This window comes from Falco naumanni, chromosome 1, assembly GCF_017639655.2.
Source record: "Falco naumanni isolate bFalNau1 chromosome 1, bFalNau1.pat, whole genome shotgun sequence".
Lineage (NCBI taxonomy): Eukaryota > Metazoa > Chordata > Aves > Falconiformes > Falconidae > Falco > Falco naumanni.
The window spans coordinates 79,490,521-79,516,537 of record NC_054054.1 but is presented as its reverse complement, the minus strand read 5'-3'; the positions used below and the strand labels follow the sequence as shown (position 1 = coordinate 79,516,537).

General features: G+C 39.9%; 1 protein-coding gene across 1 annotated transcript; it reads left to right on the top strand.

Moving 5' to 3' along the window:
• Positions 1-251: 251 nt before the first annotated feature.
• GASK1B (golgi associated kinase 1B) lies at positions 252-17,141 on the top strand. Its single transcript, XM_040600978.1, has 4 exons — positions 252-1,531; positions 8,057-8,271; positions 11,961-12,187; positions 12,493-17,141. Exons 1-4 carry the CDS (start codon positions 538-540, stop codon positions 12,698-12,700), a joined length of 1,644 nt encoding a protein of 547 aa, XP_040456912.1. The 5' UTR covers positions 252-537; the 3' UTR covers positions 12,701-17,141.
• The last annotated feature ends 8,876 nt before the right edge of the window (positions 17,142-26,017 follow it).

Below are 26,017 nucleotides of genomic sequence, written 5' to 3'. Positions count from 1 at the left end.
AAATTTATAATAATCTGGCTTTGAGAAACTTTTCTTTAATGCTGGAACACAGCTAGCTGAGATTGCAAATTGAGCCTGTATTGCATGATTTTGGTGTTTAATTTATACTGTAATGAGAAAGTGAAAAACATTGTGACAAATTTCTACATGCATACTGTCTCGCCTAGAACTTCTATCTCTTAAAAACAGAGCGCCACAGGTGCCATATATGAGTAATGAAATACTACTGTTTTCTTTTAGCAGTTTGCAAAGGAGATGCTTCAGATCTTTTAGACGACAAGTCAGTAAACTTTGCTTACGCAGCTGGCTCCATTCATTCTCTGAAGCCAGTCACTTCCCCTGTGGTTGCTGATAAGAATTTTACAGCTTGAGAAGGTGGAGTGTCAGTATCCTTAGTGCTAAACATTTTCCCAGGCATATCAGTAACCTCTGTCCAACACTCATGCTGGAAGCTGTTTGGAAAAGGAGAAATAGAAATTGGGGAAGGGAAATCATGCATCATCATCATCATCCTGGCTGGGACATACAGAAGACTTTATGCTGCATTCATCATGTGGATTCACTGGAGAAATGACCACCTTTGTTCAGCCAAGTAAAATCAAAAACTTGTTTATTTGCTGCCTGTGCTCCCCACGGGTGCTGAGGGTCTGGACTTGCAGGCGCCCAAGGGCAAGGAGGAATCTGCTAGTGGGCACTGCATGTGTGATCTACCTGGGATTCCTCGTCAGTCAAGTGGGTCACGTTCTGCCCCAGCACAAAGGAGGACACCAGAAGATCAGTTCCAGAAGTCTCCAAGATGCAGCCCAAACTCCTTTTCTGGGCATCCCACTGGATGGCACCCTGTCACCACCGAACTTCCAGGAACCCCAGTTTGGTAGCAATGGGACCTTGCTGCCACCCAATGTAGTTTATATCACCCTGAGGTCCAAGCGCAGCAAGCCTGCTAACATCAGAGGCACGGTGAAGCCAAAGCGCAGGAAGAAACATGCAACCCCTTTGTCCTATGGGCAGCATTTTCCAAAAGCTGCTTTTTTGGGCCGGGAAGAGGCCACTGGCCATCGGCTGGGGAGGGCCACGCATGCTGCGGGCACAACGGGAGCAGCTCTGGGAGCAAGAAAGCGCCAGCTGGATGAATACAGGCATAAAGGAACAGCGATCAGGGAGAGGGGGCACCGCAGACCTGGGGGGATTTCTGGAGCTATAAAAAAGGCACAGCCCCAGCCTGAGGAAAGCAACATCAGGATTTACAGCGAGAGCTCTCCCCCATGGCTGAGCAAAGATGACATCCTGCACATGCGCACGCTGGCGGATTCCCAGATAAAGAAAATCCAAGAAGTACCTTCTCGCAAAGCAGTCCTGGTAGTATTTGCAAGAGGTCCCAGCACCACAGGAACTGCTTGTAATCAGGGACACTGTGGCATCGTCAAAAGACCCCTCGACATGAGCGAGGTATTTGCCTTTCATTTGGATAGGATCTTGGGGCTAAACAGGAGCTTACCTTCTGTAAGCAGGAGATTGGAGTTCTTCCAAGGTAATGCATTCCTACCGTTTTCAGCTTGCAGGTGGGGTGCCAAGGTTTCCTTCCCCCTCCCACATTAACAATGGGGCAACAGCCACCACCTTTAACTCCTGTGAGCCTGACAACTAACCCCATTGTTACAGGGAAATCAAGCTGATATCTGCGCATAACTTCTGCAGAGCAATTATCCTGTCCGAAGGACGTAGTACCCCACAGTTTAGCTCAAATACCACTGAGCTGCTGGAGGCGGTAACAGTTTCCCTTCCATGAAAGTTGAATGAGGAGAAGAAAAAAAAAAAAAAAAAAAAAGGAGTCATCCATAGATTGCATGATGTTGTACAGATTGCCTGGATTGCCTGAAGTGAAACCAGTAAAAAATTCCAGAATACCCTCTGATTCCATGGGCAGTTCTGTTTTTTAAAAGGTTTTCTCATTGTTTAGAATCGACTTTAATAAAGTATTGTTGTCTCAAACAGGTGGTAGGAAAGGGGAGGTTTTGTATTTAGTCAGATAACCTACTCTGAGAGGTAGGGGACCTTCCTGCTGAAGTTTGTTGCTACTTGCATGGCACTAATACATCTGGAAACTGTAACATTTTTAAAAAGTGCTTCCCTCTCCCCTGGTAATTAAAAAAATCCAAACTACATTTCCATGCATCTTGCTGTACATTTTGAGGTTCACTACACACATCTATATCTTATGCAGACAAATATACACATTAAATATCTCAATATGCCTGTTACAAGATTGGTATAAAATTTTCAATTAAAAATTCAATTTTTAAACTTAGTGAATTTAAAGGTAGATTTCAGACATGTAATTGAGTTAGAGGTCTACTTCTAGCATTGCTATCTTGTTAAATGTCTTTAGCCTAACTGCTATTTTTGTACAGTCACAAATCACAATCCAAAAGGATTACGTTGCATTTCAATGAATCATTGCTGTTCATTTCTTGCTGCTGAAATTAGCTTAAACCAAATAGTTATATACCAGTCTGAGTTTCTGGGAAAAAAAAAGGTGCAAGAATGACTTTCTAAAGTCTGACAGCAGGAAGATGACCCAGTGATCTTCAATTTCTTCCTGCTTTGTAAACCTTCCCTTTGGCAGCCTGTACAACAATGTGAATGAATCTCTAGGAACAACATTTTAGAGGCTTCTGAATATTATTCATACTTGCAGAGCATGGAAGATACATTGTGCCTGGTTTATTTTTAGGATCGAGCTTTATTGCTATAGAGCTGTCATGAGGCATTAAAGGTATTTCAGTTAGAGGATCTGTGCACAGTGTGGCTGTGGAGATGACAGACTGCAAGCCTCTGAAAACTGCTATTAGGCTAATTGTCCATTGTGTTGCTTAATGCCTGTCACCTTCCAGTATATTTTGGACTGTCTGGGACAGAGTGTCATTCTGCCCTCTTTAGTTTTCTTTTCCTCATAACTGGCTATATTCCTATAGTAAAAAGAGTGTTGCTAGGTGATGAGAAGGAAAAATAACATTGTTTTGGTCTCCCTTCATTTTTTCCAGCTAAAAGAGGAACGGAGCATTTGGAACAGTTATTGTACATTTTCTCTCTCCGTTTCTTTAGCCTGGAAATATGCTGGACCTCAGATGCCCAACATCTAACATCTGCTTGAGCTCACTACTATTTACATGCTTGTGTTTGGCATAATCTGGAAGACATCTATGTTGAGAAAATAAGCAAAAAAATATCCTTAGAAATAATATGAACAATTAGTGAGCTCATTTCTATAACCCATTTGCACTGTAAAGTTTTTTACATGGTAGCTTGCGTGACTTATGGTTATTCATATGGGAAAGCAAGCAGTGCAGGATTAGAGATTGGGCATGTGTATATGAATGTACACAATTTCTGGGCTGACATCTCTCTCACTCCACAACACATCCCTTTAGCTTGCCTCAGTTGTGATGTGATCTAACAGGACATGTTTGATGTAGCATTAAAATCTTAAAAAATGGACTTTTCAAAACTGTCATTCATTTTGTCCAAAGCGTTTTCAAAGAACTACTTAGTAAATCCCTGTATAGGTTCTGTTTCCCCTATTCCCACAAATCCCCCACCGATTTTTTTTTTTGAAGTCTAGCAGAATACTGTATGCAAGTCCTCTGTCTGCTGCCCTTGCCTCCCCTAGTCAGTCAGAAACCTTTCTGAGTGTTAACTGATGTTTTTTATGGCTTATCTTATTTTTCCATCAGATGGAAAAATCAGGCATGATAACTTTCTCTCATATTTTTGCAACGAATTGGTGGAACATAAAAAGCCTGAGCAGTACTGTGGGTAAAGCCGTTTCCAGTTCAGTATTCTAGTCTCAAAGAGCATGATTCTGAGCATATGCAAACAGCCATTTGTTACTCCTATTGCTACCTACAAGGTGTAAAAAATGTTGAGAGCTCCAAAATACCTATAAGCAAAGAAGGATAAGCCTGTAAACCATCAAGAAATAACCATAAAAATATGTCTACTGTGAAGAAAATGGAGGCTGTCTTTGTGTCAGAGTTTTGGGATGGTCACATTAATATCACAGGATTGAGAATCTTCCTTATTTCATCACCCTATCCTGAGGAACAGAAAAGGCATAAGTGACCTTGCTTGGTGTCACAACCACACCTTAATTTACACAGAAGTAAAATGACTGCACATATTGCCCCTAACTCAGCAGCACCACTTGCACCTTGGGATGATGCCACTGTTTGTCAGGGCTTGATATACAACTGCAGTAACTGCCAGGCTGGAGCAGGCTCGCTTCTGTGTTGCAGCTGACAGCTGTAGGGACCTCCTTGCACCATAGGAACAAGGCTGAGCTCTTCATCCACCTCTTGGTACAAAATACACGGCTATCGCCACACAGTTTTATTGTGCCACTTGCTGAGAGCCTAAATTACTGCATGCTGGCAACCACTGCTCTTCCCCCCTGGTTTTCTGTTGTCATAAATTTGGCTAAATGTTTTACTCTGGGCAGAGAATAATAGCACAGCTGTAATCAATTCATTGGGGCTTTTTTAAGCTCAAGATTGAACCCACTATTTGCCCAGAACCACTTCTATTTCATAAAACATGCAAGAAACTCTTCCTTTGAGTAATGTCTTTCATGGTTGGTTTAGTGCAAATAGATGAACAACATGATAGATGGTTCCGCTGTTGTACTTGTCCTTTTGCTTCCCCAGCCTCCATGTGATGATAAAGGAGTTTCATAGGTTTGCCTGTGTTACACCCTGCACCGTCAGCCTGCCCTTGCCATCCCACCAAAACTTGTGGAAAAGCAGTCAAAAATATTATGAATTGCTAATGTCAGGGCAAAGAATAAGAAAAATCTAACACTGCCTTATGCATTCAGAATGCTCTAAAATGTTTCAATTTATCCGTCATGTTTTCTGTCAAATAACAAAACAACTTACACCAGCATTGTAGCTCTCAGAGGGGTACCAGAGGGCATATTTCCAGTATTCTGTTGGGTAGAGAAGTTAAAGTATAATAAAGAACGCAGCCCATAGTCTAGAGAGCAACTAATGCACATTTCATGCATTCCTTAATACTGACATCCAGCAATAAGCAAAGGATAGAAACATGCAAATAAGGTGCAGAGGGAAAAAAAGTAAATGGCCTAACTTCTCTGCTTTCTGCTTCTGTCCCTTATCTATTCCCCCCCAACTCTATCTTAAACTCTAAAGTAATGGTCTGCATGTCGGTCCCTCTCATCTTTCCACACTAAATTACCCTCTCCTGCTAATACCTGGGCAACTAAACTGTTTCTTTCAAACGTGGCAGTAGTAAGCTGTGCTGTTTTACAGTGAATGAGTTTGAAAAAGGGTGTTAATTACTTCATGAAAAGTTTGGTCTTTAATAATGTGCTCAGGGGCATGTTTAAAAATATTTTCTTTCGAGAAAGGTGGAAAAAATGCTGTAGGTAGAAGTTAGAGCACAAGATGGAAGAGTAACATTTGCCAGAGCATCTCTGGGGTTCAGCAGCATACAGACCACTTGCACAGTGATGTGGATCCATAAGGTGACGCTGCTGAAGAAGCCATGCAGCAATGCATTACCTAATGCGCATGGAGCAGTCCGAGCACTTTGAGATAGTCTCATCTCAGCATCCTGAGGTTTCACCTTGTTAGTTTATTCAACTTCAAATATCCTGAGCCAGTAACTCCTAACGGCCTAAGCAATGTCTAGAAATATTTTGACTTTTAAAAGTTTATAGGAATTACTAGGAAGCTAGTTTCCACAAAAATTTTGAAAAAAACCTTTCCTATACCATTTTGCAGACCATTTTTAGATAGTAAAGTAGCTATATAGATCTAAAATGGCAGATGAAAGCGAAATTAAGTCAACCAGCTTTGGGTGAGATTCAGTGCGATGCTGCTACAGCAGCAGCAAAGCAGTAGCTCTTTGTGTTAATGAATAAAGCTGATTAGGAAAGAAGCACATTCAGAACACACTGGACTTATTCTGAAGTGTGCTGAACCTCCTCAGTTCTGGCTGTATGAGGCTGAAGCTGATTATTAGCCAGGCCTGCCTCCTCACCATTCAGTTAGTAGCTTCAGTCCCCTTCTCTCAAGGTTTGAATCAGGAGCGCTCAACTGATTTCAGCAGGGTCACACCAATTCATCCAGCTGTGAATCGGACCCCTAATCTGCTTTATTTCAGCATCATGTTTTTCCAGCAAGTGTCAAAAATTTGAGTCACTGCTCTTCACTGAAGCTGCTGCTTCATATTCCTGTAATTCAATTTCTATTACAGAGTTTAAAGATTTTATTTTGGCTCATCTTTTCTGCTCCCATTTCCTCTGAAATGCAAACATTTCCTGTATTTAGCCTTGGTCTTTTAAAAATGTTTTTGTCGCTTAATGGAAACTGGCAAGCTATTATTCATATTTTTCAAGTATTTATATTACTATTGTTTATCATGTAGGTAGACAGGAGATGTTTGTTTTGTTAGAAGACAGTTTACATATTTGGTTTGTGGAAGAATTTGTGAGTAGTTACATTACATAAGCTGTTATTGGAGAGACAAAAATAATGGGTCAGACTTGGTCCTGAAGAAAGCTGTCCTTTTTTTGTGATAATTCCCAATGTTTATTTCTCAAACAGGTTTGAAAAAGAAGTTTAGCCAACAGTTGACCCAAGTAGGCTAAAGTCATCTACAGTGTAGGTCATGCAGCCAGAGCAAGAGAATGGCTAGGATTTCCCAAATTAATTTCCTAAATACTTATCCAGGCCCCTCAGTAGAGAAGCTGATTTTCAGGAGTGCTCAGCACTCTTTTCGGTGGAGGAAAGTGTGGAGCATGGTGCTGATATAGTACTGGTTCCAGTGAAAGGGAAATTGCCATTCCTAGTGGAAGGACACTTTCTCTAAGGAAAGATTGGGCAACTGGGAGGGTGGTTAAAGAGGTGGTGGAGCTGCATGCTGGGTTGGCTTGAGACAGGTGTGCAATGGTTTGGACTTTAAGTTCATTGGCTTTCAAGATGAAATAAATAAACTTTAAAGCTTTATACAGATTCCAGCACTTGCTATTTAGTAAATAGCAGCTTTGTGGTTAAACTGTTTCTCCTTTCAGTACCCTAGACATATTTTGGTCTTCTGTCTACATCCAAAATTATAAAGGATTTCTTTGTTTTAGTGTAAGTATAATCACAGTAAATCCTGGGTGCTGGACAGTTTAAGGCAGCAGCAAAATTGTATCAACAGTGAAAAGGAGAGTCCCGCTTTCCCAAGAAGATAGATTTGCCCGTTACCTGATATTGGGGGAAATTCTTTATCAGTTTTTATACAGGGAAAGCTAATTTTAAATTCTTTGCTGAAATTTCTTCCCACTAAGAACTCTGGACACTCGAATTCACCAAAGCTAAGGCTCTTGACTTAGTTTCAGGGAAGAGCAGAATATTCTTTACACAGAAGAACTAAAGAATTTGGTCAAAATACTAGCTATACAAGACAGATCTCATTATGTCTGGGTAAAAAAAATATCTTGTCAAGGTGTTTATTCACGTTAAACTCTAGTATTCTCATATGTCATTTCAGAGCTGTGAAATCATATATTATAGGTCTAAAATACATAAGATAAAATATATCAACTTAAAGTATTTGTAGTGTTTCTATGCCCATTATGCAGAAAAAAATAGTTTGACAAATTCTCAGCTCTTGAAAGTCATCAGCCATTCACTGAGAATTACACCATTGATTCACAGTGGCTTTATAGCTCCTTAACCTACCTATAAACTTTTTAATAGTTTGGTTTAGTACACTATTTTGTACATTAATCTCTTGCTTCAAACAAAGAAAGCCTTCTGTACACTGAAGGTGTTTGTAATGTCTATGCTTCTTCCATTTCTGTGGTGGCTGGTTTTAGGTGTCAAGTAAGACCATGTTAACCAAAGGATATCAAGTTCTTAGTCTCTGGTCATTTTTCCTGCCCCATCTGCAAAGGGGCATAATTATTGATACTTAAGCAATGTCTAAAGAATGATGAAGTAAGTCTACAATATTGCACTACTCTGATGATCTGTCTTTCCTTTCTCAGATGGTCAAGCCTGTCCTGTTATTCTCTGGGATTCCTCACTGATCCCAACAGATAATCGTACCCATTCTTCAGTGAGATTGACCTGGGGGCAGTATCAGCAGCTATTGAAGCAGAAGTGCTGGCAGAATGGTAAAGTTCCTAAAGCTGAGTGGGGCTGTACTGACATCCATCATCATGAGTGGTCCAAGATGGCACTCTTTGATTTTCTTCTGCAGGTAAAACATTTACTGAATGCAACAATCTACCTCAAAAGTCATGTGAGTGCACATAGGACTCCTAGAAAAGTAATTCTTGTTTATTTCATTTTCTGAAATGAGGAAGAGCTGTAGTTGCACTGTTTGGACTTGTTTCCGGTTGTTTCTTATGATTAAAATATCCAAGATGCAATTTATAATCAGAGAAAGAGAGCAGGAACTTAACTGACTCATTTTGTAAAAAAGGAAGCAAAGGCTTTTGCCTTGTTTTGCTTCATCTTGAGGCAGGCACACTGACTCCTTGGTTCTCCCAACATAGCTCCTGACTATGTTCACAACTGTACATCTTTTTACTGTGTGGTTCTTCCTGCACCTCCCCAGTGCCCAGAGGTAATTCAGGTGGTTTTGGTCAGCTGAAAGCTGGATCAAGGTAACAACTGTAGTGACTATTTTTCCTTCTTTTTAAAAACCTAGCCAGTGACTTCATAAGGAGAGTGGAACTGCAACTGATGAACCATATGGCTGCTGTTCTTCAATTAGGTATTGCATATAATCATTGGCTCTGCAAATAACACCAAACTAGGGCTCTGCCCAGCGGTATCTTGTGTGGCTAAAGTTATAGCAATTACGCAGTAGAATACCGATACATTCCATGTATTAATAAGAGTGAACAAAACCACCTGGTTGGAAGCCAATTTTATGGCTTCCTGAGATATGGCACTACTTCCACTTGTCCTTGCCTACCAGGCAAGTTGAGGTGACTGAGCTTCCTGCAGCACTTACTGGTTTATTTAAAACTGCAGCAAGCACTAGTTTTGTGTACTGTGTTTGGTTGTTCATATAATTCAGCTTTTAATAGAGTTACATTACTTCAAATATAAAAATCATGACTTGGCTTACACAGAGCCTAACCACATCCTTCTCAGTCTGGTTCAAGGACAAACTGATGTTTCCATTTTTTTGGGGTTACATTTTTGCAGACTTGTTACATTAAAAAGAGCATTCAATTCTTCTCTGAAAATAGATCGTCACTTGACTAATGACTCCATCTTTAATCCCCCTATAAGCAAGTATAAAGGCATGTGTGGATTATTCTGATGCTTAACATAGTAATGCCCCTGCAGGAACAGTAGAGATTGCATCAGAGTTAATGTATTCATGCCATTGTTTTCTTGTTGACCAGTTTAAAAGTTCTCATGAGTTGTGTTGATTTTGAATTTTAAGGTCTTTAAGGCAAATTTCTAATCTTCATAACAGAAGTGCTATTACCCAGAAGGACCAGTCAATTAAAGTAAAATACAACAAGACTGAACTGTATCAGCAGGATTGAACTTTACATGACAAAGAAACAAATTACTCCTACAACAGTAGCTGGTATCAGAGTGATTTATAGCTCCACTTGCCTACCAGACAAGAACATGCATTCCAGAAAGTGAGTGAAAGTAGGTCTTACCATCCTTAAAGATTAAAATTTTATCTGGGAGCTCTCAGACTTCACTTTAAAGTTTATCAGCAGTAGAACATGAAGGCTATAAGACAAAAAAATGCCAAGAAAGGGTTCTGAGTTTAAGAAAACAACAATCAGAAATAAAGAATAATGGTAAAAAGTATTCTCTAGTAAATATACTGCCTTCAAAAGGAGTTTGGTGCCCATAATAGATGTTCCTAATCTCTAGTTTCAAATGCTATGAAACATAGGAGCAGGCTGAGAAATGCTTATAGCTGACCTCCACTTGCCTTCTGCAAGAACTCAAGTAAAATAAGGACATTAAATTTAAAATGGCTTCTTTAATTTTGGGAATTTGGACCTCTCATGTGCATAAATACATGACAAAAAGCAATGCTAAACTATTAATCTTGCAGCATCAATTCCAGAGTGTCCCATCATTCTGTTTTAACACTGGAATTGTGACATTATGAAGAGGCTGTCTGTAAGAACATGATCTCCTCATCTATTTAATGCATGTAATGAAGTTTGGTGTGAATTGATTAGGGCTATACATCAAAGGAGTCTGTCTAGAAGGACTCTGCTTCACTTTTTGCAAAGCCTTACGATGAGTTGAACGAGGGATCCCATGAACTATAACACCACAAGCAAGAGGGGCTACAGTGCCAGAAGGTGCTGAATGCTGCTAATGAGAGAGGAATGTGTTCTTTTCCTCAGAATTTTCACATTTGAAAATAAACGCTGCCACCAAGACTGATGGCAATGGTGCTATAAACTTAAGAAAAAACCCCAAAACAACCCTCAGATTTCCATTTGATGAACAAAATCAGGAGGTTTTTTTTTTTTTAGCAGCCAGCATAGGTCTACATCAGAAGAGTCCTAACAGTTCATTTCACTAGAGTGTCACAAAAATAAAACTAAGTTTAGAAGGCTGATGTGAACATTAATGTTTTTATGCTTAGAGCAGTTTGAAGGGTTAGTTGTATACAACAAAAAAGGCCCAAAAAATAATGTTTACTTTTCATAAGTTACTTACTAAGCCTTAGATGCAGCAGACCAGACTCCCAGTCTGTAAGCTTCTGCCAGAAGGGTCAGGGCTGCACCCTGGGGAGACGAGCAGAGCCAAGGGCAAGCCCCACAGCATCAGGGCAGGCAGCCCAGCAGGAAGGATGGTGCAAGCCATAGGTCCCATGGAGAGCACAGCAAGCATCAGGCACAGGCAAGGCAGTGAGCCAGCTCCAAGGCGAACAAACAGAAACCCCAAGCAGCAAGTCAGGAGCAGGAGGGAGCAAGACAAGCAGCAAATTCACGCCCCAAAAGGGCTTAGAGGAAGGCTGAGGTGAGTTTAAATAGGGTTTGGGGCCCAATGGATGGAGGGGGCATGTGTGTGGGTCCCAGGTGGGGCTGTTTAGGGCAATTAAGGCCTATTTGTGCACTCAGGCTGCTGGCAATGTTATGTATTTACTCTCATCTAGTCAATAGGGGTAGAAGCACTTTCAAGGCGTTTTATCCTTGCTGTATTACGTGGTTATCCTAGAATGGCATCCTTTGCTCCGGGGGTGCTTCGTTCTGGTCATTGTTTGTGCAAAGGAACATAAACAACTAAGTCAGAAGAGATGCTTCATGTTATACACCACTAAAGTTAGACCAGATGCATTCTTTCCAGCTAAGTGCTGTACAATGAATATGCAAGGGTTCACATGGGGAAAAAAATAGCCTAGACCATCATATTGTTAGAGTATATGCCACAATGCAACTCAGAGAGGCTTCTTTGTGATTGTAAATGTGTTTTTTAGCTTCCAATGGTTTGCTGTGCCCCTTACTAATCTTTTCAATTAGTTTGCATAGTATTTGTCTAGCAGGTCGTGCAAAAGGAGACCCTCTGCGTGTGTCAGGCTGTGCCATTTCTATTGTTCTCCAGCAGAGAAAATGTAAAAAACCTACAGCCTTCTGCAAAGAATAGAATTGTATTCACCATCTTGTTATTGCAGTTACACAGTGGTATTGTTCCATTATTTTCAAAGAGTTTCTACTGACATAACAAATACAATGGATAAAATATTACACTCTAAGAAATTGCTTCTAACAGTACATGAAGTGTGGGGACCAGGTCTTCAATGCCGTTTCATGGCTGACTTTACTGGTACTTGTCCTGAGCTTGCTGTCCTGTCAGCTGTGTTAGCGAGCGCTGTCTTACAGTGGCACGTTGCCCCCAATACTTTGGTATCGTTTTCACTTGGCACTCTGCTGTGCTTTGTTTTAGATATATAATCGACTAGACAGAAACTGCTGTGGATTCAAACCTCTCAAGGAGGATTCCTGCATGCAGCAAGGACTGAAGTCGAAATGTAGTGACCAGGACGCTGTTGACTTGACACACATAGTTCAGAGAAGGCATGACCGAAGGCACTTGACCTTTATAGACAATAAGGGTTTCTTTGACAGAAACGAGGACAATCTTGACTTCAAAATACTACAAGGAATCAATGAGTAAGTTTTAAGTTATTAAATTTGTAAACGCGTTGATAATTTCTTCCAGATTGAGCATGAGACACTAAATTATGGGAATAGGTATCATCGGTCCAAGACATTTACAGGGTGTGTCTAAAAATGTGTGAGTAATCCCACTACATTTACTAATTGTAAAGATACAATTAACGTGCATATGATTAGGCATGCATGGACATCATTGTTGAGTCTCAGTCTGTATCAATAGAGTTGATTGCTAAACCACAACATAAATATTGCAATTCAGAGCGATGGCAAAGCTGATGAATGTGTTTGTGCTTTTCCAGATTCCCTCAATCTGCAGTTTCAGTGCTGAAGAGCCAGCGTTTACGTGAGAAGCTGCTCCAGTCTTTGTTCCTTGACAAAATATACTGGGAGAGCCAAGGAGGCAGAAAAGGAATTGAAAAGCTTATTGATGTAATAGAAAGGAGGTCCAAAATTCTTCTTACTTATATAAATGCACATGGAGCCAAAGTATTGCCCATGAATGAATGAAGCAGCCTTGTTTCTGTCTGAGAGACAGTCTTTAAAAAAATTTGTATGAGGCAAAACTGACAGTAAAATTGATTTAATTCATAGGGTAATTTAATTTTTATTTTCTGCAAACTTTCAAGTTTATTTTAAAATAAGAAATCTTACATGGTTTAAAAGCAACATTTGAATGTCTGTTGCAGCTTAAGACAGCGCAGTCTCTTCTATGTCACCGGTGAAATGAAACGAAAAATAACCAAATGGTACAATAATGTAGTAATATGTAGGTACCATAACTCCTTCTGTTAAACTGTTTGAAAATTAGCAACAGGATTTTCAGTACCTCAGGCTGGATTACTCTTACTTCCCTCACTCAAGTCAGTAAAAGTTTTATTGCAAATTTAAATAGGAACAGAGATTTGTAAGCACTTAATACATTGATGAAAACTGCCATTGCCATCTACCTGATGAAACATATCTAGTACAGGAATTTGTCTTTTTGATTGTGAGTACTAAAATGCCAGCATTTCCAAAGACTTATTTTGTTTTATTTTATTTTGATCTTTTGAGATCTGCAGACTAAATTCAGCTCTTTTAAATGCAGGGGTGTTTACACTGGACATGAAGTAAAAACAGAGTGAGGTGAACATGGCTTTAACAATAATAATTAATTTGACAAATACAGTTTATAACCTGTCCAGTATGGAGTGCAATTCATCATGAGTCACTTGTTACAATGTACTGTTTTCAGTACAGGTTGTTTTGATGTGTGGGTGGATAATCTGGTATTTTCTGTCTATTCCTTAATGGGCCATTACTCACTGAATCATCCTTTATTATCACTATTTAAAAAAAAAGAAATTCAGCTTTAGCATTTTATGCATATGCTGCTAAAGAAATGTATGTTTAATTTTTGCAACATTCCTGACAAGAATTTTTTTAGAATATTATCAAAAAGCAGACCTACTAAGGACATGAATGTTGTTAAACTCAGTACAGAAAATGTTTGTGCTGTGTGCGTAGCCCCAGCCGGCAATTCAGGCTCTGGTTTTCCATTCGGATTGACCCCTGCAGGGGCAATACCCCAAGTATTCCCACAGGTAAGGTTGTTGGAGAAGACTAGATAAGTGCTTTGGCTTCTTAACCTTCACCTGCTCCAGAAATAAAATACCAGCTGATATAGTTTATCATGTTATATACCTTCTACCCATCAGTTTAGAAAGACTCTTACCACCTTTCTAGAGAAGTATCTATTATCTTCTTGCTGCAAGGTAATGACAGAAGTTGAATACTTTCATAGCTACTCTTGTCTTCAGGTATAGTATAGAAATACAGGGTGTATAAGATTTTTACAAGTTTTTGAAAGTGCTTGTGTAATGTATTAATGAGAAACTAAAATGTTTCATGTTGATGTTAATGTGGATGGGTGAATTTAACGTTTTAAATAACTACAATTCCACTGCAGCTAAACCAGATTTTCTTTCTTAGTGTCAGAACAGCTGGTAACAATAATCTCATTAGTAGAAGAAATAGATCTCATTATAAGCAGCGTTAAAGATGCTTAGTAAAATTTTAAGAGCTTGGCCATCTAAATAATCTTTTATTTTATTCTGTCATCAAAGGGCAGATAAATTTGTAAAAACTTCCTAAAACTTAGCTATTGCCTTGAGAGGACACATTTTAGAGTGCCTTGAAATTTTTAATAGCACCAAAGTGGAATTTTATAGGATTTGCATATTATCACTTTCTTAAAATGTTGTGACTTGTTAGCCAAGTAATTTCTATCACAGAAACAAAAATATTACTGTAGTTTGCACTGTGAACAGAACCTAGAGAAGGAAATAATCCTCTGGATCCAATTCACATGGAATTCCTGTTGCAGTGAATTTCACTCTTTGATGACCATTGCGATCAATTTGTCTCATTTCCTAGCTGATCTCACAGCTTTCTTCCTGGTAGATCTGTTCAAATGGATTAGCACACACTGCTGGGATTGAGAGAAAAGCATGACTCTCAGCTGCGCTGAACTTGGTTCTGAGGGCCAAGTGGAGATACAAGAGTGCACCTGATCATGAAGAAAAGTCCCATGAGAACTCTATCTTCTAAATACTCCTCCTCTATCTTTAGCCTGCACATCCTGATGCCGAGTCATTGCCTCACATTGCCCAATTGTATTTTTTCCCACAATTGACTCATTGCCCGAGAAAGAAATCAGAAGTCAGGATTTTTTTATCTTTTTAAGTTATGTCCTTTATTTTTATGGTGATAACTCTATGTATTCTTTTCCATTTCTTCTGGACTTAACTAGTGTTTCCCTGAGCATGATACGTGCTTTTTTTATTTTCCTGGCAGTTCAGTGCCAGCTTTTAAAGCAGCAATGTAATTGCCAGCTAGTAAGTAGTTGCCCTGAAGCTGACCTGGAGCAATGCCTCTCAGGAGTCCTGAGTTTGAGGTTTGAGTAGCCATGATGCTGTGCAGTACTTAAAAATTTGACCAAGCATGAAAAGCGTAACTGTAAAGAATAGACCTCCTGGGGACAAATCCTGCAAATGAATGTCCCTTAGGAAATTAATGGTGTTTTTTACTAGACAGTTTTGGTGTCAGAGGCGTACAGATCAAATTGTCATTAGAGCTAATCTGCAGGGCAAAACAGTATTTAGGTTTATGTAGAAAGTACAAGGGAAAGAACAGGTGTGTCTCCCTGTACTGTCCAGTACGGACCAGAGAGGCACATAAAGGCACTGTCTTCTCAGAACTGCTGCAGGGACCAGCGAGTCCAGAGCAGACGGCCAAGGCAGACTGGGCCGTGCCATTGCTGCACACATCACACGTTCCAAGGGCAAAGGAGTACTTCTTTCTCTGAAGGTCTGAATTTGTGCCTAGGGCAAGGCTGAGTGCATCCTGCCGTCACCTTGCCACGGTGCCTGAGCATTGCACTGAGCGCAGCTGGAGGCCTTGCTTTGTGTGCACTGCCAACATGCCACATCGCTTCTGCATACAAACACGCTCCTGAGTCTTCGGGGAAGTCAGGAGAGGGTGTGCAAGACTGGGCAGTGGGGCAGCACTGTAAATTGCTTCTAAGTCTCTAATGGTGATAACAAACTTCAGAAAATGCCTTTTCTCCATATCCTGTTGCTGTGGAGCTTGGTACTTGAACCCAGTATTGCTAATAATGCAAAGTCTGATTGCGATAGTGCTTATGAGTACACACCAGCCAAATTCCAGATTTTTTTACAGAAATGAAGAATTCTGTACTTTTGGAGTGCATTTGCATAAATGCTCCAGTAAAAAATACAAAAGAAGCACTTTTCAGAGCTTGGTTATTCACTGCTGTTACATTGGAGGTATCTGCTCTCCCTTCAGTAACAGGAGTAAGGTTTGTTGGGAGAGCAGTCGGTGTCCTTTTAAACAAGTGTGACGTTGGACTGACATTCCTGCTGTAGCCTAAGTAATATTAACCAAGAGGAAGAAGCCTTACTCTACCTCTGGTGGAGACTGACAGAAAGCCAAGAAACTGCACTGTAGTCATCTTTGCTGGGTTGTCTTCCATTTAGGGGCATATGGGCTCAGGCAGAGGTTGATGTCGCGCATTGCTGGGAAGGGTGTAACCAGCGGCAACAGTCCAAAACCTGTGGGTGGGAAAAGACGATTATGTCATTCTTGAGTCTGCCTGAAAGCCAGACCACATGAAATGGAATTACTAAGAAAGTCAAGAGAGTTTGCTGATTTCATAACATTGGAAGACAGAGCTTAAAATAAGTAGCACAGGCACAGATGCCTTAAAATTCCTCGGGAGCCTGCCAGCAAGTCAATAATCTCAAATGTTTCAGAAGCTGAGGACACAAAAACTTCTGTGGAGCACTGTGAGAGCAGTTTCCTTCTTTTTTTGTGTGTTTATTCTATAATGCACTATATAAAAAAAAAGATAAATTCCAGTTTCAAACAAGCCAATACAGATTTAGGGTACATTAAGGGACAACCTTCCAGTAGCAATTCTGGGAACACTTTCATGCATGTGTGGGTATGTGAACACAAACATACATGTATATGTATATATACCTTGACTTGTTTCTGTAAAATGGTCAGTTTGGCTAATAAAGAGTTGTTTATTCAATTTGCTGTTTACATGTAAAATTGTATTTGTGAGCCTAAGTCCAATTTTGGATATACACAAGTTGAAGATTAAACAAAACATTATTATGGATGAAAGCTTTGTTCTGAAAGGATTAACTCTTCCCTTGCTAACACATTGATATAACCTTAAAAGTTTTCTACTTACAATTGTAGAGAAAAACTGCAATATGTTTGTATCTGAGCTAAACTGCCAGAGTGGTATCAACTCAGATATATTTACTGAGTTTTATAATAGGTATTGAATTTCCATTTTCTTTTGGAATTTGTGCAGTTTATTTGTCCTCATATTAGAAACAGTAAAAGCATTAGTGCAAGTAATGAAGTATTTGAATCTCTGCTGCTATTGTCATATAATGTCCAGGAATACACACAATAAAACATTATCTTCATCAGATTTTCACTTCAGATCTCTAAGTTGCAATACCAAAGCTGTAATACATATTAATGTAATATGTGTCTCATTAGATACTGTTTAGAAAGAACTATGGCCTTGAAACTGCTTCTTCACAGAAACAATCCAAACCAGATTATGAACCTCTTCCTGTGGAAATATTTTCTAGCCGTTTACTCACGAGACTTGTAACTCTTTCTCACTGAGCTGAGTCACTGTAGCTGTGGAGCATCTGGTCACTGCAGCATCAGTGTGTGCTGCCTTCTTTAGCCATTCTGCCGACGACTGCTTACACTGACATTGGGCAGGAAAGGTGGTGCCTGTATGTGACCGGTAAACTCACATAACAGACCACGAGCAAGTACAGGAGTAGGAGAAAGACGCTGAACTCCATGTGGAACAGAGGCTCACACAGAGTTGAAGAAGCCTAGGGACTTTTGGTCTGTGACGTTTACATTTTCCCCATGATCTAAGAGGGACTAATGGGAAACGCAAAGGTGTTGAAACATTTTCAAACAGTTTCTTTCCCATACGAAGTAATTTCATTTGTTTTATTAAAATAATTGTTGATTTTTGCACATTACTGCATACTTTATTCTAAATTATCTCAGATACATTTGTGTAAATTCATTAAAATTCCACTGAATTATCCCATTTTAAGACAAAACAGTTTGAATTGGGTTAACCCCTGTTCTCAGAGACTGGAGAACTGAACTCTAAGGTCAAAAGGAGACCTAAAGAGAGTGACAAACAAATATTAATAAGAGGTACCTGAGATACAGCACAGGTATAGAACTTGACATGAAAGTTCTCTCAACAAATATCTGTGGGCTCCAAGCGGGATCTACAAGTTTTCTTTGAAGACTACCAGCCTGTTCCATGTGTATTTCTGTGAGAAGTCCTTACCTAGCCAAATGCAAGCATTTGAAATAAAAACTAAAATGAGCAGTGCAGCAGTATCTTCTTTTACAATTCATGAAATACATAAACTGTATATTGAAATGACATTATTAAAAACAAATTTTCCATGGTATATGAAGAATGCTTTATTTGTGGACTGAAATCTGATTAAAAGATGGCAAGCAGAAGGTGGAGCTTCTCTGAATGGAAGAGGCAGGCAATGGGGTCCTCCGACCAATTTTGTTTAACATCTTCATCACTGACATGGAGAAGGCAGTGAACGGTGGCATTTCCAAGGATGCAAATGATGCTAAGCTCTTTTGTGCGTTCATATGACAGATTAATAGTGAAGAACTCTAGAAGAACCTCATGATACTGAGCAGGTCAAACCTGGCAGGTGAGCTGCAGTAGGGATTAATGTAAAGGCTTTACTTTGTCACTTTTTAAAACCTTGGAGAGGTTTTGAATTTTGGACTCTGTGCAGCCTGGTCTCCACGTCTCAAGAAATATGAGCTGAAGTTAGAGTCAGCAGAGAGAAGAGCACCTGGAGTAATCAAGATGCTGAAACCACTGTCTTGTAGGGAGAGGTTTCTTCAGTTTGAAGATGAGAAAGCTGGAGGGGCTGGTAATTTAAGTTTATGAAATCATGAAGATGATGGATGAGGTGAATGCAGAAATTGTTATTCAGCAAATCCTGCAATAATGGAGGCGTAGAGCACCCAGTAAAACTAGTATCTCTTTAAAGCAGATAAAAAAGTTCTTCACACAGCAGGTATTGAGCTTCTGGAACATGCTGCCACGAGGAGCTGTGGAAGCTGATAGTATCAGGAGATTCAAAAGGGATTAGACAAATTCAAGGACTTCATAAGAATTAGGCAAGATTTCATCCTTTAACATTCCTAATACAACAATTCTGGATGCTGGGGAACATAGCGGAAAGGGGCCACAGATACTGCCCCAAGATCATGTGCTCACCTCCCATTCCACCAAGATGTACTACTGGGCTAGGTGGCCCACTGGTGGGACCCAGAAGGGAATTCCATGTATTTTTGTATTTGAAGGCTATTCAACCAGCTGCAACGTTGGAAGCTGTTCAGGCCTTTTCCCTATCTATAAGAATATATAAAATTATTTTTATTTGCAAGGATGGAGATGCTTGGGTGTTGGGAGTCTGCATTGTCTTCTATGAAAGAAAAGAAAGCAAGCAGACAGTAAACCTCCTGATGCCTAAGGAAAGTTTTCCAAAAGCAGTTCCATGGGTTTTGTTTTTCTGGAAAAGACAAAATATGCACAAAATGCAGAAACATTTTTTTTCCCCACTGCGATGCATTGTTCTATCTGTATTTGGTATGGGGTATACCGATGCCATTATTTAACTGAACTAGATCTTGAAATAAATGGTTTTCTCGAAAAATTAGTTCAGTTCCAGTAGTTATTTCCTTTTCAACCTTCTGCAGTACATTTACTTCTTATATAATCATTTGGTTTCAGCATTCACTATTCAGGAACTTTATCTGTATTTCCTTCAATGGAAAAGGTGGCATGGCATTCCATGGAGGTCTGTTAAGCTGCACAAGCACGCCTTATCAGACATATTCTTCAGCTAGCTATGTGAAACACTTTGAGATTTGGATGGAATTTATTAATCGCTAAGGAAAATAGCACCAGTGTGAAAGCCAGCCTTAGGAAGTGTGAGAACTATGTCTGACAGATGGTAAGAGCTGGCAGTCCAGAGAGCTGCTCTGCTCTGGGAAACAACTGCAGGCCATACACCTTAATTTTCAGATATACATGGATATATCACATACCTAAGACAGGGTCTTTTCTGGTCACCTAGGTTTTTTAATACCTCAAGTCTCCTGAAAAAGAAATAGACAGTCAAAATGTTAAAGTGAGAATTGCCCGAAGTGCACTCTGAAGGCAGCTGTGACATAGTTGCAGTAAACAAGTGATACCCAAACAGCAGCTAGAGCTGCCTTATAAAAGCATCACGCTTTTATAGGAGGATAAAAGGATTTGTGCTGTTAAATATGACAAGACCCAGCTTTAAAAAAACTCACTGTGTGACGAAAGCATCTGAGGCTCTTTATCTTAGGATGCTCAGGCCCACATGGCTGTAACAGATCTCTCTCCAAACTCCCCTTCACTCATGCTCCTACCTCTTTTAATGATCACATGGACAATTCTACTATCACAGCTGCCACTGGCCTGTCACATGAAGGTTACTGAACTTATATACTCTCTAAGTTTGAATACCCACAATACTCCCAAATCTTGATGATTCTTTCCATCTAATAGGCTTAACCTTTTCTCCCTTGGCAGCTGAACCACTTAAATGATAAACACCCAACACTACACCTGCAGTGTTTAGCTTGCATCTGATCCCTACAAGATGCAGGTCTCTTTTGCAACCCAGCAAATACCCTTTCATTTTTCTCTTGGTGATCTCCAACCATGTGAAGCATCAGTACCCGTTCTTTCTCAGATTTCAAATACAAAAGTAACATCTTTTTGTTTTCTTACCAAATCTTTTTCGTCCATACAATATTCCTGTTATAGGAGCTAACACTGCTACTATCCAGACTTGCAGTTGCTGCTTGGATACATAAATGCCTGGAGAGAATCTTCTAATGTATTTCATGTATATCATTATTAGAGTGTATCCAGCTGAATTTTTGAGAGGAGGGCACAGGCGAGAGAGAGGTTGCGATGAGACATCTCAGAAGCCAGGGTTGTTGTTTTTAAGAGTCTGGTGTGAGAGAATATGAGGCTTGTTATCACATAGGTAATCCACAAATTGCTACTTGATCTTGACTGATCGCTGCTGGGGAGGGCCTCAGCTAGCTCATTCCTCCTGCTGTGGGTTCCTTTTCTGCGGTGGGTTCCCTTTGTAGTCATTCAGTTCCTATTGCACTTCTAACTGGGCAACTCCCATTACAGCATTGTTAGTTGAGAAGGTGTTGCAGCATGAAAAGGAAGGGGAAATAAAAAATGCCTCATATATACACTAAAAATGCAGTGTGTTGTTTTCTTAACAATCAGACTTGAAAATGTTGTATTACGAGATGTTTTAGTTCTATTCAAGTGCTGTTCTGCCTTTTTCTGGCCTTCTGCAGAGAAGGTGCTTGGCAGACGCGGCAGGTCCTCCAGACTCGGTGTGCTGCCAGCTACCTGAGCAGCTGCTTTCTGAAGCTGCTCTCTAACTGTGGGATGAGGCTCTTTCTGTCCAGCTGTAGGAGTCACTGCACTTGGGACTGCAGCTGGGGCCTGGGCTGATTCACAGGATTTATACCCCACTGGGCAGCGCTTATAATAAGCACTTGCTGATAGAAAAAGTGCAAAATACCATCAAAACCTACACTTCTAGTTGCACTTGAATGCATGCTTGGCTGTATCAGCACGAACTAAGCCAACAAGGCAACTCATGCGACAGAAGTGTTGATGTATTCTGAGAGCCACAAAAGGTCAAAGAACAAAAGAGTTTAAATCCCCGTTAAAATCACAGCTTTCCACTTCATTTTGCTTTGCGTGCTCGTATGTCTAAACTTGAACTTGAAATGCTAGTTTGCAAGTAGCTATAATGCGCAAACACAGCTTTTGTCAACTTGTTAGTGTTTGTGTTCCGAAGCAAGAGATCTGAAAAGCAAAGAACAACAGATTAAAGCTTGTGCAGTGTCAACACCGTACTGGGAAAGAATTCTTACCCTCTATCACAGTCTTATCTGACTGATAATCTGCATGGCCATGGAGAGCTGACGCCTATTTTTTGTTACACTGTTGCCTTAGTGCGAAGATTTCTTTGATTTTCTGCTGCCAGCTTTACCACGCAATGTAGATATCCTCGAGCTGCCACAATCGGGGCCTTTCTTGCTAAGAAAACAGAACTTACATGTGTTTCAGTACTTCTTGGCACCCTGCCTCCCCCATATAGTTCAGGGTCACATTTTCAGCCTATTCCCTTTCTCTGACTTTAAGTATAGGTAACACTGTAATTAGCAAGGGAAAATAAATAATATTTCCTCTTTGGTGGGGGAGAAGTCCTGCCAAAATCTCTGTAAATAGCCTTGTAAGGAGGTACTGCAAATCATCTGAGAAAAGCATACTTCAGAAGTGTAGATCTGAAAATGTGATCTGATATTAATCCAGTTCTGCAAAACCAGCTTGTGGAGCTCAGTATCATCGTTATTCTGCTTTTTAAGTACTGGAAGAAGATGAAGAGAACTTCCTTGCAAAAAAGTGTTTATAAGCTGCCACCTTCCCTGCCACTATATGATGACGAAAGTCTGGAACAGTCCTGCACTGTGGATGACTTTCCCTGTGGGATCTCGTTACAGGGAGGCCACACTTCCTCACGTAGCCGGCTCTAATCTCCTGCCCCCCAGACTCCATCCCTGGGGCCACTCCAGCAGCCTCAGCTCTTGCAGCCACAATAGATGTTGCAACACAGTGCGTGGTTAGCTTTGCTAGAGTTTGTCCCACTCTTGCGAGTATTTCAAGTCCATAACAAAGTTCTTATTGGGATTAATGGAACAAAGGTGGTGTCCTGTAAGGCTCAGACTTGAATCTCCAGTTCCAGGGAAACTTCTGCAATTACACACCTTATTCCCAAGCTTTGTTTCCCATTTCTCTCTTGGTGTACAGATATTGCCAAGATCTGTTCAAGCATTCTGGACTGAAATGGAGCATGTATTACACAAGTGGAGAAAAAACTTTTCCTGTATACGGAAATTTCCATACAAGTAAGCCTTTGGTCTTCATATAGACTTGTGTTTAAAGCCCAGTGGAACTAGTGTGTCTTTTTCCTAGGGATGATGAACGTCGTAGAGACCAGAGCTTGATTTCTCTGCATTTCAGAGATCTGCTCTGGCCTGAAAAGTTTTCCAGTGAATTTTCTGAGCGCCAGTTGTAATGCCACAGAAGAAATTCAGAAACATCCATTTCAGAAAGCTATTGTGATCGTTCCTTCACAACTCTAATGGTGCCTTCCTCTGTAGAGAGGTGGGTTACCAACATTCAAGTACTGTTTAGCTGTGAAGGATTTCAGTTATTTTTCAATTCACAGGTGTGCTCCAACCATTAGGATCCTGTGGAAAAGCACCACCTCTGTCTGCCCAGTTTGCAGCCGTTAATTCCCAATGGAAATAGGCGATTTCCTCCAGCCTGCGTGTATACATCCAGCTTTCAGCATTTCCTTCTGGCTAAGTTAGGAGATTTCCCAGTCAGTGTGCTGTGTTTCATGACATGTCTTGCACATCATGAATCACGGGCAAAGAAGAGGCTAGCAACATCATTTGGAAGGAAGATAGCTAACGAAAGATTAGGTAATATGAAGTTGTGTCTAGATTGTCTCAGTTTACCCAGCTCCTCCCAAACAGTAACAATGTTTAAATATACCCCTGGGCATAATTTCACAGAAATGGAAACCTCTAATTATCCACATTCATTCTTTATGTGTTGCTAATGGTGTTCTGATTCTTACTTGTACTGGTGGTTCTTTAATACAGACTTTTACAGTAACTTTAACTTAAGGTGTTTCAGCATGTTTAGTGATCCCAAAATATATTCTATACTTGTTTATAGAAGCAATAACTTCTCAGAATCACAATAGATAACAGTGAATTGCTAGACTGGACACCGTTTGACACATCTTTCCATTAACTCCAGATATAATGCCTGCCCCTCAGAGCCATCCTGTGAATTTTCTCTGAGGGTCTTGCAAGAACACAAGCAAATGAAGACCTTACATTCTCATCCACACTTGAAGTTTTCACCTGTGGTTCATGTTATATTAACTACTTTTCATTTAACAAACAATCCAAGTATCATTCCACATATTTTGCAAATACAATTCAGAGTTGTTTTTCATTTAAACCAATTTAACAGCCTTTTGTATAAAAGGCTAGAATAAATTTGAAATTGTTAGTGTGGTTCATGAGGAAGGACATTAGTGTTTTCTGGAAAATCGTTCACCTTTGAATTAATACAAATATGTAGTATCATGAATTTTTGTCTGAGGAAAGCTCTCTACTTGTTGAGGTTTCATAATCAGTTTGAAAGCTGCTAAACTATACATGCTAGATTTTACATAATGCTGCAGTTTTGAGGTGCAAAGTAATATGGATCAAGTATAGCAGAATATTTATGTCAGGAAAAAAAAGATCCTAAAATCATATCGGCTTCAAATACATTTCCAGCTGAACCAGGATGTCTGAACTGTTTGTATGCTGCCTTTTTATCTAAAGGTCATTCCTCATTGAAAACCTGGTAGAACATTTCCTGAAGATGTAACGGCAGAACCCCCAGGGAGTATGGAAATCATTGGCTCAGGTTTGTGATACCGATGATACATGCTCACTTGAGAGTCAGGCTAAGCTGTGCTTCCCAGCACAGTGTGGTAGATCTCTGATTTCCAAGGTGGAGTAAGATCATTAAGACATTTGCTCCAAATAGACAATCAAAGGCAAAACCCAAAGAAGTTTAAAATAATGCAGCAAATTGTGTCTAAATATAATCATGAAAAAGATGAGTGAATGAAACAGATTTAGAAACTTTGCAGTTTTCTGTGGGTGAGTTTTCTTACAACGCACTGATGTTGGGAAACTTTGAACATCTAACATTTTTCTGATCTGAAAAGTAAAAGCTGTCTTCCTGTTTGTTATGAAATCTACACTGACAATGTGTGTGTGAGCATCACAATGAATCCTGAGAGCAGAACTTTTAATCATAAAGTGGGAGTTATTTCTGCCTGGCACAACAGAGGGAAAATGTAACAAAGGGCAGAAGTGAGCATTGACTCTGATGCTCTTTCCTCACAATACCTTATTCTGAGCTCATTCGTATAGTTAATTTGATTTCTCTTTCACTGAAGACATAGTCTTAGATGCCATGTCAAATTAATTAAATAGGTACAAAATTATGCAGTCAAACAGTTCTTAAAACATACAATTACTTATCATTTTAGATATAGTCTAGTAAAAGCATGGCACACTGAAAAAGTTGAATTTTCTTTGACTTGGCACATTGTGAGGGTGATACAGTTTTTTAAACTCTAATTGGGAAATTTCACACAAATCTAATGATACTATTGAAAAGTATTTCCTAAAATTCTGTGAGTTATGGCTGACTTAGGATCTGGTAACAGCTTTGAAAGCCAGTTAATTGGGTAATGACGATAGCCCCGTGTATGACAATAGGGCTTCAAATCAGCTTTAAAACTATCATCACAGCATGTCCAGGTGAATATCCGCAGTTCCTGGAGCTGCAATCCAATTAGGCAGCCTTAATTTACTTGTAAAAATATGAAAGTATTTCAATTCGTTCTCTAAGATATGTGAAGCAGTCATTAGCTGTTGGCTAAGAGAATTAATTTTTAATTAGGCCATTCTGATTCAGAGCCAGGTTCATGAACGGGCTGCACTTGCCAGTTGTCTTGGATGGGAGGGTGGGGGGGTTGCAAAGCAAAGTCCCCAAGGGACAAGGAGTCTGTTAATGAAGTCTCGTTCATGCTTCCACTGGCTCTTGTTAACACACATTTCCCTTTTGTCTCCCACTTTTCTGTGGGTATCATCTCCTGTATCTCTATGGGCAGCTGCAGTCTTGTAGTTCTTGTAGTGATTATTTTTTATTGCAGCTCTGAGATCATAAGCAGTGTGCTGAAGGAGTCAGTAATACCAGGGTTCAGGCCCATCAGAGCTGGAGGTGTTTTGTCTGTCGGGTGCTTCATCTATGGCTACGTAGAGGTATCTGCTTTGAAATGGCCCTGGTTCCTGGAGGTTTGATGTAGTTCAGAACTTAAGTATAGAACTTCTTACAAATCCAATACATTTCAGTCACATAAAAGAACGTTTATGAAACATGAGGGCTGAAAAAACAAGAGCACTCTAAAAATTACATGCAATCAGATGTTTTTTATTTGA